This window comes from Peromyscus leucopus, chromosome 7 (assembly GCF_004664715.2).
Source record: "Peromyscus leucopus breed LL Stock chromosome 7, UCI_PerLeu_2.1, whole genome shotgun sequence".
NCBI lineage: Eukaryota > Metazoa > Chordata > Mammalia > Rodentia > Cricetidae > Peromyscus > Peromyscus leucopus.
This window is the reverse complement of record NC_051069.1, coordinates 92911241-92924676: the sequence shown is the minus strand read 5'-3', so window position 1 is coordinate 92924676 and position 13436 is coordinate 92911241. Positions and strand designations below refer to the sequence as shown.

The 13436-nt window shown below is 40.3% G+C and overlaps 1 protein-coding gene across 3 annotated transcripts in view; it reads left to right on the top strand.

The window, feature by feature from the left end:
- The window catches only part of Dnajc13 (DnaJ heat shock protein family (Hsp40) member C13), a 117482-nt gene that overhangs the window by 15961 nt on the left and 88085 nt on the right, over nt 1-13436 (top strand). For all 3 annotated transcript variants that reach the window (XR_003734563.2, XM_028869901.2, XM_028869900.2), the window contains exon 2: nt 1692-1772. Coding sequence is in view for 2 of the 3 variants with exons in the window: in XM_028869901.2 (XP_028725734.1) it covers nt 1705-1772 (68 nt within the window). In the remaining variant the exon portion in view is untranslated. The remainder of the gene's footprint in view (nt 1-1691; nt 1773-13436) is intronic.

Below are 13436 nucleotides of genomic sequence, written 5' to 3'. Positions count from 1 at the left end.
ACTAAATAGAAACATGTACTTAAGAAGGTGAAATTATAGTCTCTGAATTAATTTCAAAAGGGAATTGAAGTATGTAAAGCAAGTCTAAGCAAGCTGTAATTCCTATTGTTCCATTTGAATTATTTACATTTTGGTAAGTACCTCACAGTAAGTTTTAGCATGCATTTCTAGTAAGGCCAGGAAAAGGGCCACTTCACAGCTGAACAACCAGGCCCCACATTCTTCCTTAGCTTTTGTATAAGTAAGTTATGCTGTGTCCTCAGAATAGCACCAGCCTTCCACTAACAGTCACCCAAATATGTCTTTCGAAGTTCCCTGAATTTAAGTGTTTTTTTTTTCTTCCATAAAATAAGTGGTTTCTGGCTTTTGTCTGCTGTTAGAACAGTCAGTAGGTACTGCACAGTTGCATTCTCCCTGCTTGCACGGAGTCCCCACAAATCTAGCAGCCTTTATCTGTTTTCTGCTGTGTCCAACCAGAGGGCTCCCCTAATCAGACTGCTGTCAATGTCTCTGAGCTCCCAGCTTCAGTCTTTCTATTGCTTTGAGATGGTCTGGTAGTAAAGTTTACAACTGTCCTTCGGGTAGTGCTGTCCTAGCGTGGTCAGGAAATGGAATACTGCTGAGCCTTAGATATTTTCTCAATGAATATTTAATTCTGTGCGGGAAGGTGGTTATTCTGTGGGGGTATGTGACCATCTTAGGGTGGGTTGTTTGTTTTGAGACATTGTCTCACTGTGTAGCTCTGGCTGTCCTGGAACTCACAGAGAAATCTGCCTGCCTCTGCTTCCTGAGTGCTGAGACCAAAGGTGTTCACCACTATGCCCAGCCTGGTTTTTCTTTTCTTTCCTTTCCTTTCCTTTCCTTTCCTTTCCTTTCCTTTCCTTTCCTTTCCTTTCCTTTCCTTTCCTTTCCTTTCCTTTCCTTTCCTTTCCTTTCCTCTCCTCTCCTCTCCTCTCCTCTCCTCTCCTCTCCTCTCCTCTCCTCTCCTCTCCTCTCCTCTCCTCTCCTCTCCTCTCCTCTCCTCTCCTCTCCTCTCCTCTCCTCTCCTCTCCTCTCCTCTCCTCTCCTCTCCTCTCTCCTCTTCTTTTCCTTTCTTTCCCCTCCCTTCCTCCCTCCCACCCTCCCTCCCTTCCTTTCATTTTCTTTTTCTGTAAATATAAAAAGGGAGGACACAGTGTATATCTTTGTATTTTAGGATGAAATGTGAGCATATTGGGTTTCTTATTGTGGACACGTATTACTTTCCTAATTTAGAGAGTTCTTAGGAAATACTGCTCCCTAAAATACCAAGGGATAATAGTGTGGCCAGCCCTTAGCTGTGCAACAGAAACCTCCTGTAATTGATTTGACTCTTGATAATTAATTTTAGGTGCTCACCATGTGCCCAGGCACTGGTTGACAGTGTTAGATGTAAAGATTGATTTTCTGATCTGAAACCTTGTACTTAGGATGTTCATGGAGGCCAACTCTTGTCCCTGAGCAATACAGTCCACTGGTTCTGGGGAAAAAGAAGTGGTTGAGGAGACAGTCGTGGTACAGTGCTGAACACAGCATTGAGCAGTCCCATGTTCTTAAATACCTTGTGGCAATGCAGAGCTAGGGGACTGATACTGTCCCCTGCTGTGAAAAATTCAGGAAAAATTAATACTGTATAACACTGTATTAAGGGGATCCATACCTTTGTCTTCCAGGTTTCAGCACAAAATGAACATAATTAGGGAAAATAAGGATCTGGCATGTTTCTACACAACCAAGCACTCATGGAGGGGAAAGTAAGTATCCTTTGCTTTACTTCTCTAACTTCCATAAAGTATCCTTTAAGCCCAGTGTCAGTGTCCTTAATAGTGAGGCCCAACCTAACAGTGCTGCTGGGCTTTCTTTTCTGGAAAGCTATGTGTGCATTTTAAATGCACATGTCACATGGGAATGAATTGCTATTCCTTTTTCTTTTGATCTTTCTAGATGTTTTGGTTTTTCAAGACAGGGTTCTCTGTGTGTAGATCCAGCTGTCCTGGAACCTGAATCTGTAGACTAGGCTCGCCTTGAACTCACAAGAGATCCACCTGCTTTTGCCACCCAAGTGCTGGGATTAAAGGTGTGTGTCACCACCGCCTGGCTAGAGTTTTCTTTTTTAAAAAATTGGAAAGTAACAAGAGAAAGGGTTGCTGTCATGTCCAGGTTATGCTACAGTGTTGCTAACTTTATTACCCAGAGTCTAGCCTATGAATCAACCATTTGCCTCTAGTGAGGTTTGGAGCTGTTTTAAAGACTGTATTTATTTAATTATTTATTAGAATGAAATTTTTAGTTGCATTTTTTTTTCTTGAGTGGAAATGATGGCATTTCATGTTTATATTTGTTTTATTCAGACCAAGGTGGCCTTGTGTTCCCTTCCTATAGGATGGATGGTAATTCCTTCCCCATAGAGTATTGTAAAGATAAAATGAGTTGATTTGGAGTGAATAAAGGCTTTGAAATTTTGCCTTAAGTACACTGAGTGTTCAGTACATGGAACTTTGTTGTTAATAAAAGTGGTCATTCTGAGAAGCACTCAATAATGACACTGAGTGTGTCTAACTCCGACAAACAGGTGACCACAGTTTTCTAAGTTGTGTCATGAGTAAAGCACAACATGGGGCACCCCCAGCTGGCCAGGCCAGGGTACCCCACATGTGAGGGAAAACATGCTGGCCAGATGCGGGGGTGGGGGGAGTGGCGGGAGGTAGAGAGTGGAAAGTCATTCACACCCAGGTACTGCATCCCCGTGGAGAGTTTATTATAGTAGAGAGATGAAGAGAAAGATAGGGAAGAGGGAGACAAGGAAGAAAGAAAAGGGAGAGAAAGTGGAGGGGTTTGAAAGATTAAAATGAAACGTTCGTGATGTGCCCAGCACCACACTTGACATAGGATAAGAGCTCTTTACTTATCTAAAGCTAGTTACTATCACAGATTTACAGGTCTCCTATATGAGACGAAATGTCTTCTCTTAGACCTATCAGATAGTACAAAATCCAGGCCTGAGAGGGTCATTCATGCCCTATGCCTAGACCTGCTTTCTCCCTCCCCAAAGAACAGGCCTAGATAACACATCTTGTTCCACTGTGGCCTGACTCACCAAGCAGGGTGCCCATTTAGGTGACGGTGGTAAGCAGGGCTCCTGTGCTGAGACCAGTGGGTGAGAGCTGAGCCTCAGGCCAACAGGATGCCATGGAGCCATTGGCCGGCAGGAGTGCACACTGACAGTCACCCGAGTGTCCATGCTGCTCAGACTGGCTGTCCCCAACCCCAGGGTTCTATAGGAACCATGTAGGGGGACCTGGCATGGTGGAGCAGGGCGAGAGGGCAGCAGAAACCCTGACCCTTACCCTTTCTCTTTCCCTTCCTAGTCCCTAGGGACTGGTCCCTGCCTTTTCTCTGCCCCTTTTCTCTCCCCTTCCCTTCCATAAACCTATGTGGGCCCTGTTGTATGGTGTGACTCCTTCCTGATGTTTTAAAGTACAACAGTGGTGGCCTCTTAGGGTAGCCAACATTTGAACATTAGTGTTTCTGACTTACCTTAGCAAACTCACTAATTTTGAAAGATTTGGTTGCTTAGACTTGTTTTTTATTAGTATCTTGCTTTATGAACTTAAACTAGTGAGCATAATTATTACCCTGTAGAATATTTGCTTGTGTTTCATTGAGCAAAGTTAGAGAAAATTGATACACACAAGGTAGTGTTAACCTCTAGGTTTTTTAAAATTGGACTTCAGATTATCTGAGGTTTTCTGTTGTCGTTGTGAGTAGTAGATTGCTCTGATCATCATCATAACATAGCTCCTGTTTTTAGTTTGTTTATTGCACACTGGTACTTCAGTTCTAGGGCGGAGGCTCACTGTGATGCTGCTTTGTGAGCTTGTCAGTAATGTGATCCTGTAGAACTTCTTAATGCTTTTAGAAAATGATGACTAAGGCGTAAGAGAATCTCTTTATTTCCTTTTTTTTTAAACAGTTAAAGTCTTTCTGTTCTCTTTGCCCAGTTCCCTTCTCTCCATTCACACCTAGAAACATTATATGTTTTCCTGACCGCTATAACATACATTTTATATACCATAAAACTCACCCGTGCAAAGAAAATGTATAATTTATTGATTGTTTTCCAGTATATATAAACTTGTGATGTGCCATCACTATTATTAGAACACACTAAACAAATACTTTCTTTAGAAGCCACCATCTTTTGCCAACATCTGCCAGGCACTTATCTACTGTGTGTCATTGGGGTTACCTATTTGGAATATCTAATAGAAATTAAACAGGTTAAAATGTGGTCTTTCGTGGCTGTCTTCTTCCAGCTAATGTTTCACGGTTCATCTGTATGTTAATAGCCTGTGTTAGTACTTTTTATTGTGTTACATGACTGTACCACATTTTGATTGCGTTTGTTCTTAAGTTAGTGGGCATTTGTGTTGTCTCTACTTCTTTACTCCTATGAGTCAAGCTTGTATGGAGATTCTGCATAGGTTTTGGAGGAGTCAGTATTTCCTGTTCTCTTTGGATGTTTCCTAGAAGTGAAGTTGCTGGGGTTTACAGTGACACCATGTCTAACCTCTGAGAAACAGTGGAATGCTTGAGTATCTATCTCTTCATATGCTTCTTGGGCATCTGTATCTTTGATGGACTGTCTGTTCACACCATTCACCCATTTTCAATTAGGTTGTCTCTCCAATTGGTGAGCTGTAGGAATTCTTTAAACACAAATCCTGTACCAGATATAAGTGATCGGCACATATTGTTCCAGTTCTGAGGGATGCCTCCTGTCTTGATGCTGTCCTGTAAAGTACAGTTTTTAATGTTGATGAAATCCAGCTTTGTCTCCTTTTTTTGTTATGTGTGTTTTTTGTCATTTGTAAGAAATTAGAGCTGTTGCTTACTATAAAGTTAGGATTTACTCCTGTGCTTCCTTCTGTAACTTTATAACTTTAATTTTGAGTTAACTTATATATAGTGTGAAGTGAGGATCCACATGTGAAAGATCTACTTGTACCTGAATCACTCATTGAAAAAAATATTCTTTCCCTATTGAGTTGTTTGACCTCCTTGTCAAAAGTCATTTGACCTTAAATGTGGAGTCTCAGTTTGATTCCATTGAGTGGGATGCCTGCCTGTGCTAAAATCAGTAACTTGCTGGTTTCATTTACTGTGACTTTGTACCCTGTGAAACTGGGAGGTATGAGGCTGCAACTTCAAAATTATGTTGAATAGTCTCTATTTCTTACACTGGTGTATCAATTTTTCAGTGAGTTGTCCATTTTACTAAAAAGTAGTTGGGTTTTTAATGCTGTTGCATTGAGTTTCTGTCATTTGAGGGTGTCCATCTGCCTTGGCAGTATTAACTCCTTGATTTGGGGACCGAAGATCTCTGCTTACTTGAATGCTCCCTTCAGCAGTGTTTTCTTTTCAGTCCCCTTCCCCCAGACCTCTTCAGTTGGCCGTGTGTATTGTGCAGCACTGAAGTCCCTTATACTTACTTCTTTTCTAACCAGTTCGATTCTAGGTTTAAAGGATTCTTCAACAGTCTTAATATAAAAAATAAAAATGTCATTATTCAAAACTTATTTTTAGTTGATAGATGAACGTATCTTTAGAAATGTGTTTATACAACAGACTCTGCATGTGATTTTCTTGAGAACTGAGGCTTGTTTTAAGAGATCCTAGACCCATACACGTTGCTATCCCAGATCTACCATCTGGGGAAATACTGATTGTGGCGATCAAATTGAATACATACTTTCCTTTCTCTTCACGTGCCTCTCACTTAAAGATAACCCTCCAGATTGTGCCTGAGGGCTATTTGTGTGACCCATTTCTGCGCCTTTGGGTTGTTCCATCATGTCTCACTTCCTGCTGTCTTCTGCTTCTGTGAATATAGGTTTGTTGGTGTGAGTACAGACCCCTGGGCTGGCAAAGCAGTTTTTCTACTGTACTTGTTTTTCCCTCCCACTGGGGAAATCCATGTATAATTTAATTACATGTTTCTTCTGAGAGGAAAAAAGGGAGATTGCAGGGAATAAAAGCACTTTTCTTCCATGAAAACACGATTTCCTCTTTGGCTTAAGCAAGCCACTTTAGGCCGGAAGGAAGGTGCAGATGTTCAGCTAAAGCGGAAGTGCAGATCCGCTGTGGAAAACTTCAAAGTGACATGCTGTTTTTTCTCTTTAGATGGAATTTACAAGTACAGATGCTTATGGGTCACTCCAGTGTTTGTTAGTAGAGCAGATGCTGTAAATTTGAGTGGGATTTTAGTTTTCAAGCAGGATTTTAAGCACAGTATGTTAGGAAAATTTGCAGTTGGTCTGTGAACTTCAGTGAGTGACAGATACCACATTATGGACAGTTGTGATGATTAGAGGCAGTGGAGTGAGGGAGGGGTTGAGGTATGTGAAAGCTGGTGATTTTTTATGCTTATATTCAGGAATAAGAGAAGAGGTGCCTTTTTCTTTGCTTCTTGGTGTTTATAAACGAGCAGTTCTAGTGACCACAGGGCTCCTGAGGGGCTTGTTTCCCTTGTATCTTAGCTTTGATGCTACAAGCCTCAGCCCCAGATGAGTCCATCCTGATTCTCTTCATGTTCTGTCTATATAGCTCTCTGTAGCTACTACCAGGCACTGTGGAGTTTGGAAGTATAAATTGGATCACATCTTTTTGGCAATCTTATATTTTAACGTGTACCAAAATTTTGTTCCATCTGATCTGAGAAAGACTATGGCCATTGATTGTCTCAGAACCCAAGGCCTTTAAAATGCTCCATTTCATGGGGTGCTCTTATAAGAGAGGAGGGCAACTTGCTGAGTTATTAGGACAGAGGTTGGAGTTTCTCTTACCTGTTGTTTCTCTTCTCTGGGGAGTACAGCTTTTTAATGAGAATGAGCTCTTTTAGGTAAAGTAGATTTTTACCAGAAACTGAGTATTCTGATGGTATAGCCAGATGAAAGACAGATTTGCCCACTCCTTTTATTCTGTGTTTTAAGTATTAATGTCCTGAAGCAGTCATGATCAGTAAAGGCATATTTAAAACATGGAATCATAATCAGTTTATTTCCCTGGAATTTAAAAATCCTCACCCAATAATTAATATTCATTCCTCTAGCAGAAAAACAGCAATAGGACTAGCTAGCAGTGATTGGTTGTTTGCTTATGTGGGAGGCACATAGGTTCAAAGCCCTCAGATGCATTATTTTTTCTAATTCTTATATTATGTGGTAAATATATATGTTACCCACATCTTTCAAATGAAGAAACTCACTTAGTTATCTGAGGGCATGATGAGTAGCCCATCAAGTATTTGAATGCAGACAGCATGACCGCAGAGTAGGTGGGCACAACAGTTATGCTCTGGTGCCTCCTGTAGCAACAGTGCCTTGTAGGAAGTGGAGGGAATCCTGACTACGTGGAGTTCTGAGGGAATGTGTCTTGTTGATACGAGCTTTCCATGTCAAGGACCCTAGCCTCAGATCCTTGGAACCGAGTGTGAGTGTTGATGGTATGCAGAAACTGTCCACCATACCTTTCTATCCCTGAAGACTTCTCCCCTACAAAGACAGCTCCTTCCAAGAATAGAAAGCCTCTCTCTTTGATCTAACCGTGTACCATAAGTCCTCCCTCCTTGTTTATCTCTATAATAAGCCCACTTCCTGTCCAGTTGCATTCATTAACCCCACCTTTCTGTTCAGCTTTGTGTAATAAGTCCGTCGAGCTTTCAGGCTGCCAAGGCTTCTCCGCATGAGAGCTCAAACCCATCCGACTCCTAGCTGTCTGTGTGTCTATTCTTTATTCCTGCATCACCCTAGTCAGGTCCAAGTCCCCGGAGGTCTGCACGGGCTTTGCAGTGCTCATTGTCAGTCTTCCAACAGCGAGGGTCTCTCTAGTCCAGCTGTCTTTCATTTTAATACTGGATGGCCTAACATGTACTTCAAGGAACTGGAGATTTTTTACTAATGAAATGAAAAAAAAAATCCTAGATTTTGTGAAAATACTAGAGGTTTTGAGAAATTAGCAGCCCAAAGCCTATCCTAAAATGACTTGAGTGCCCAGTGTGTAGCAGGGAGAACTCATATTGAAAGTCTCACTGGGAGAAGAATTAGATGAGGTAGGTCTGTGTGAAGCTGAAAGGTGGAGTTTGGACTGTTTGGAGGAAGTATGTACCAGTTTACTTGTGAGGACCAATTGTCAGTATCTACAGAATTGGGAAATTAAGACAGTTACTTTTAGGTCAGACGAGTTAGCTCCCTGTACTAGTAGTGGGTAATTTTAATTGCTACCTTTCTTACAGTATAATGAAAGGTTATGCTTTATATTATGGGGCTTACTTTCATCAACATAAACTACTTTTTTCTAACTGAATAAGTCTGTTTGGTTGTTTTTGTTTTGTTTTGTTTGAGGCCATTGAAAGAATTATTTTAAGCTTTAAAATTAATATACAAGACTGGAATGATAGCTCATGTACTGCTAGTGCGGAGAATCCAAGTTGGATCCCAGCATCCATGATGGGCAGCTACAATCACCTTTGACTGTAGCTCCAGGGGATTTGATGCCTCCTTCTCCACAGGTGCCAGCACTCACATATACAAACCCACACAGAGACACACATCTATGCACCCAATTAAAAGAGATCTTTCCTTTAAAAAAAAAAAAAAGCAGTATATATAGGTCGCAAGACCTCAATCACTTGAGAGCCATTATTTTATAAGTAACCTTTATTTTATATGTAACTTTATTATAAGATAGGAAAGTTGGGTTTTCTTTCCTGTGACAAAACTAGATGATGGTAATTTTCTGCAGAGCAATTTGACACTAAGATGATATCCCAGCATTTATGTGATGTCTGTCTGCATTGACATAGCCATGCTTCTAATTATTTGAGTAGGGTCTGGAATGAACTTCCTGATAGTGACTGAAAAGTCTCTTGCATCTCAGGAGAACTGTTTTTCCTATTCACTGTGATGTGGTTGAACCCAGCTCAGTGTTAGGCCCTCATCTGTGATGATGCTGAAACAGTTTTGGTCAGACACATGTGCGTTCCCCCTGTAAAGAGACCACATGTGAAAATCATGACATAAAAATGGTTTTTGTTTGCTAGGTGGTGGTGGCAGCGGCGGTGCATGCCTTTAATCGCAGTACTCGGGAGACAGAGGCAGGCGGATCTCTGAGTTTGAGGCCAGCAAACTTGTTTCCACAGGGCAAGTTCCAGGACAGCCAGGGCTCTACAGAGAAGCCCTGTCTTGAAAAACCAAAAATAAAAAAAGGCTTTGTTTGTGTTTGTTTTGTTTGTTTGGTTTTTCAAGACAGGGTTTCTCTGTGTAGCCCTGGTTGTTCTGGAACTCGCTCTGTAGACTAGACTGGCCTCAAACTCAGAGATCTGCCTGCCTCTGCCTCCTGAGTGCTGGAATTAAAGGGGTGCTCCACAGCTACCCAGCTATAAAAGTTACTTTGAAGCTGATAATAGTATTTATAAAGACTAGAAGATTTAAGGATATTACAGCAGTTTTTATTTGCAGGAATTAAAATTATGCAGAAATATGTTTTATAAAAGCTTTCTCTATTAAAAATCTAGGTATATGAGAAAAAAAAACTTATTTTTTGGCCATTAGTTTTCTAATATTAAATAGTATAACTAATAGGTAGTACAAATTGTTTTTAAATAAGTTACTATGTTACACTAGTCTGTGAATTATGAAAACTAAAATGTCTGTTCCCTTTATTCAGATAGTTATATGTATGTGTATTATTAATTTTTCACTTGAGGGAAAAGGTACATATTTTTATATTCCTTTAGATTATGTTTGTCATGAATTTCTCATGAATTCTGCTTTGTTTAGTCTCTTTTGTAATTTAATTCCATATGGTTTTTTTCTAATCAGAATTTATTATATTTGAATTACACATACAGTTCAGTTGTATTTATCCATACTAAGTGCTCAGCAGCTTCTCATGACTCCTGCCTACCTGACTAGGCAGGGTGTTGAAAAATACAGAATCCTGTCATCACATCAGAAAGACCACACTGATCTCAGTGACAAGAGTTGCATGAGAACAATGATGACAATGAAACAGGAGACAGGGATTGAAAACCACTGTGACATCCTTGTGTGGACATGGGTGCCAAACCTCTTCAACTAGGTATTAGCAAACCCACTTCAACAGCACAGTAAAGGGCTTTCTTTTCCACAGTGTTTACATGGGAGACATCTCAAGTATGCACAGAGCAGTTAGTGGTGCACTGTGTCCTGAAACTTAACACACAGGCCACACAGTCCCCTCAGTGGATGTAGAACAGGCACCTGACAAATGAAACATCCCCTCACAAAGAAAATGCCAAGCAAATGAGGTACAGAAATAAGAAAGCAGTGCAATTTATAACAGCTACAATAAAATAAATAGGGGTTAAATATAACCAAAGCAATGAAAGGTCTCTGCAGTGAAAATTAAACAGAAGAAAGACGTTGAAGTAAAAAGATGACTATGTTCAGAGACAGAGAGACTCTGAACTACTCAAAAAGATGACACAAAATGATCTGTGTCAAAATGCCAATGACAGGCTGGAGAGATGGCTCAGCCGTTAAAAGCTAGGCTTACAACCAAAATGCCAATGACACTCCTCACCAAACGAAAAGAAATTCTCAAATTCGAACAAAACTGCAACAAAACCCCAGATTTCTAAAGCCATCCAGTGGGAAAAGAAAGACTTTTCTTGACTTCAAATTGTACAAAGCTGTAGTAATTGAAGTAGCATGGAACTGGCCTAGAAACAGAACAGTGGAGCAGAATAGAGCCTGGGTGTAAACCTAGTATCTGTAGTGATGTTAAGCATATACATCGAGGAAGGATGGCCTTTACAGTGTGTGTTACTGGGAAAATTGCATGTACACAATCAGAAAAAATGAGACTGCACCCTCATCTCTCACAAGTTAGAAAAACCAACTCCAAGTGAATTTAAAGACTCAAAACTTTGAGAAGAAAACACAAATACTTCAAGGTATTGGAATGGTCAAGATTTGGGGGGATGGGCAGAAGGGAGTAACAAGACCTCTAAAGCATGGGAAATAACAACAAAATAAACACATGATGGTATCAGACTGAAAACCTGCTACAAAACCAAGAGGAAATAGAGAAACAAGCTATGGAATAAGAGAATGTATTTGCAAATTATACTGCTAACCAGGGCTAATAATCAGAATATGTAAGGAACTCCAAGAACTGAACAGCTAGAAGTGGGGGACAAAAGCCCTAAGTAGACGTTTTTAAATCTGACATAGAAATAGCCATACACGTGAAAAAAATGTTGTCACTAATCATTAGGGAAATGTAAATGAAACCACAAGGTATCATTTCACTTTAGTAAGAATGACTGTCATCAGGAAAACTAAAGATAAGTACTGGTGATGCTAGATAGAGAAGGTGCCTTTAGATATTGTTGGTAGGGATGTAAATTAGTATAGTTTAAACTGTCAAAGCAGAACTAGTGTAGGATACAGGAATCCCACTAGTGGTATATAAACAAGAGACAACTCTGAAGAAAATAAACATCTTCACTCTCGTGCTTATTTTAGAACTATTCACAGGAGCCAAGAAGTAGGACATTTTAAGTGCACGTCGGCTGACAGATGTATAAAGTGTGTTACATATGCACAGTGGAATACCATTCAGCTATAAAAAGAATGAAATTGTCATTTGTGGCATGAGTGGAATTGAAGATCAGAATAAGCCAGGCATAGAAAGGTGGGTACTCTGTGGAGCTCGCACAGGTGGAGTCTTAGGAAGTCCATCTCACGCAGTTGAAAATACATGGGTACTTACCCTGGGTTAAGAGGGGAGGAATGAGGGCACTTAGGAGTAGGACATTAGTGTCAGGTACTCTGTAGTACACATGAGGCTGCCAAGTCGTAGTGTGATGCTGCATAGTGGCAGTTTCAGGAGAACAGTGACGTATTTCAAATAGAAGGATTTTCAGTGTTTTCATCATAAAGCTATGATAAATGTTCAGGAAGATAGATACGTATATTCTCGTTTGAGCTTTATACAATGTACACAGTATTGAGACATCACATGACACATAAAATATAGGAATAAGTACTGCCATCAGTTACAAATTAATACAGATGTTAGGGGCTTGGTATGGTAGGAAAGATAAAACATTTTCTTACTTGATCCTCAAAAAAAACCACATAGCAGTTAATTCTTGGGATTTTTTTTTTTTTTTTGTATTGCTATTGCTATTCTTTTCACTCACAAAATGAAATCAATACTATAGTCTTAGTGGGTTTTTTTTTTTCATGTATGTATGTATGTATGTATGCATGCATGTTCTCTCTCTCTCTCTCTGTGTGTGTGTGTGTGTGTGTGTGTGTGTGTGTGTGTGTGTGTGTGTGTGTGTGTTTGTTCATGTTCATGTGGAGGCCCGAGGTTGATACCAGAAATCAACCTTCAATGCTCTTTCATCTTGTTCAATGACCAGGGTCTCTCAGTCAAACCCAGAACCAGCTGTTATCTCCCTAGCCAGCGTGCTCTGCAGACCTTGGTCTTTGTCTTCCGAGGCTGGACTTACAGGCAGATCACCATCCCTACCTAGCGCTCCCTGGTATCCAAACTCCTCAGTGTTCACAGGGCAAGCACTTGACCACACAAGTGCTTGACCATGGCCGCCTCCCCGACCATGGCCGCCTCCCCGGCCATGGCTGCCTCCCCAACAGCCCTGCTGTCTTATTTTTATGAAGATTCTGATTTTTCACTCTCAAAAGTGATTCTAGTAATAGGATTTGTAAATTTATTTCTATTGAACATTTAATTTCATTTTATATTTCAGACCAAATATCAATTTTAGGAGCCTCGTATTTCTTTTACTTCCTATTAATTGACTAATCCTTTGAAGTTTTTTGACTAGCTATGGAGATTAAGTCCTGCCTACTTCACCAGTCACCTGACCCTTACTTCACCTTGGGGAGAAATGTTCTGTTTGAAGGAAATAATTTCATTCTTTAGTTTCTTGTTTTACTTTAGACTTTAAAAAATGAGGGGTGGATATAGTATGAATTTTATCCTTGATAAAAATTCACATCCTATCATTTGTTTTGCCCACATGGAAATAACTGCATTATTATTATACAATATGCTGAGTTGTTTGTTTGTTTTTAATGCTTATCAGGTTCAGTTGGTGCTGCTCATACATTCTTGCATATGTGGCCTTCCATTGAAGTGTGCGTGATTAATGGGTTCTTAAACTGTTGATTGGCAGTAGCTTTTCTGGTCAGGGTAGCACTATATGCCCCTCTCTCCTCTCCATGTTAGGATTTGGTATGGCTTGATCTTACACAGGTTTTGTCTGTGTCACAATTGTGAGTTCATATGTGAAGTGGGCCTGCTGTGTCTGGAAGACACCATTTCCTTGTAGTCATTCACTG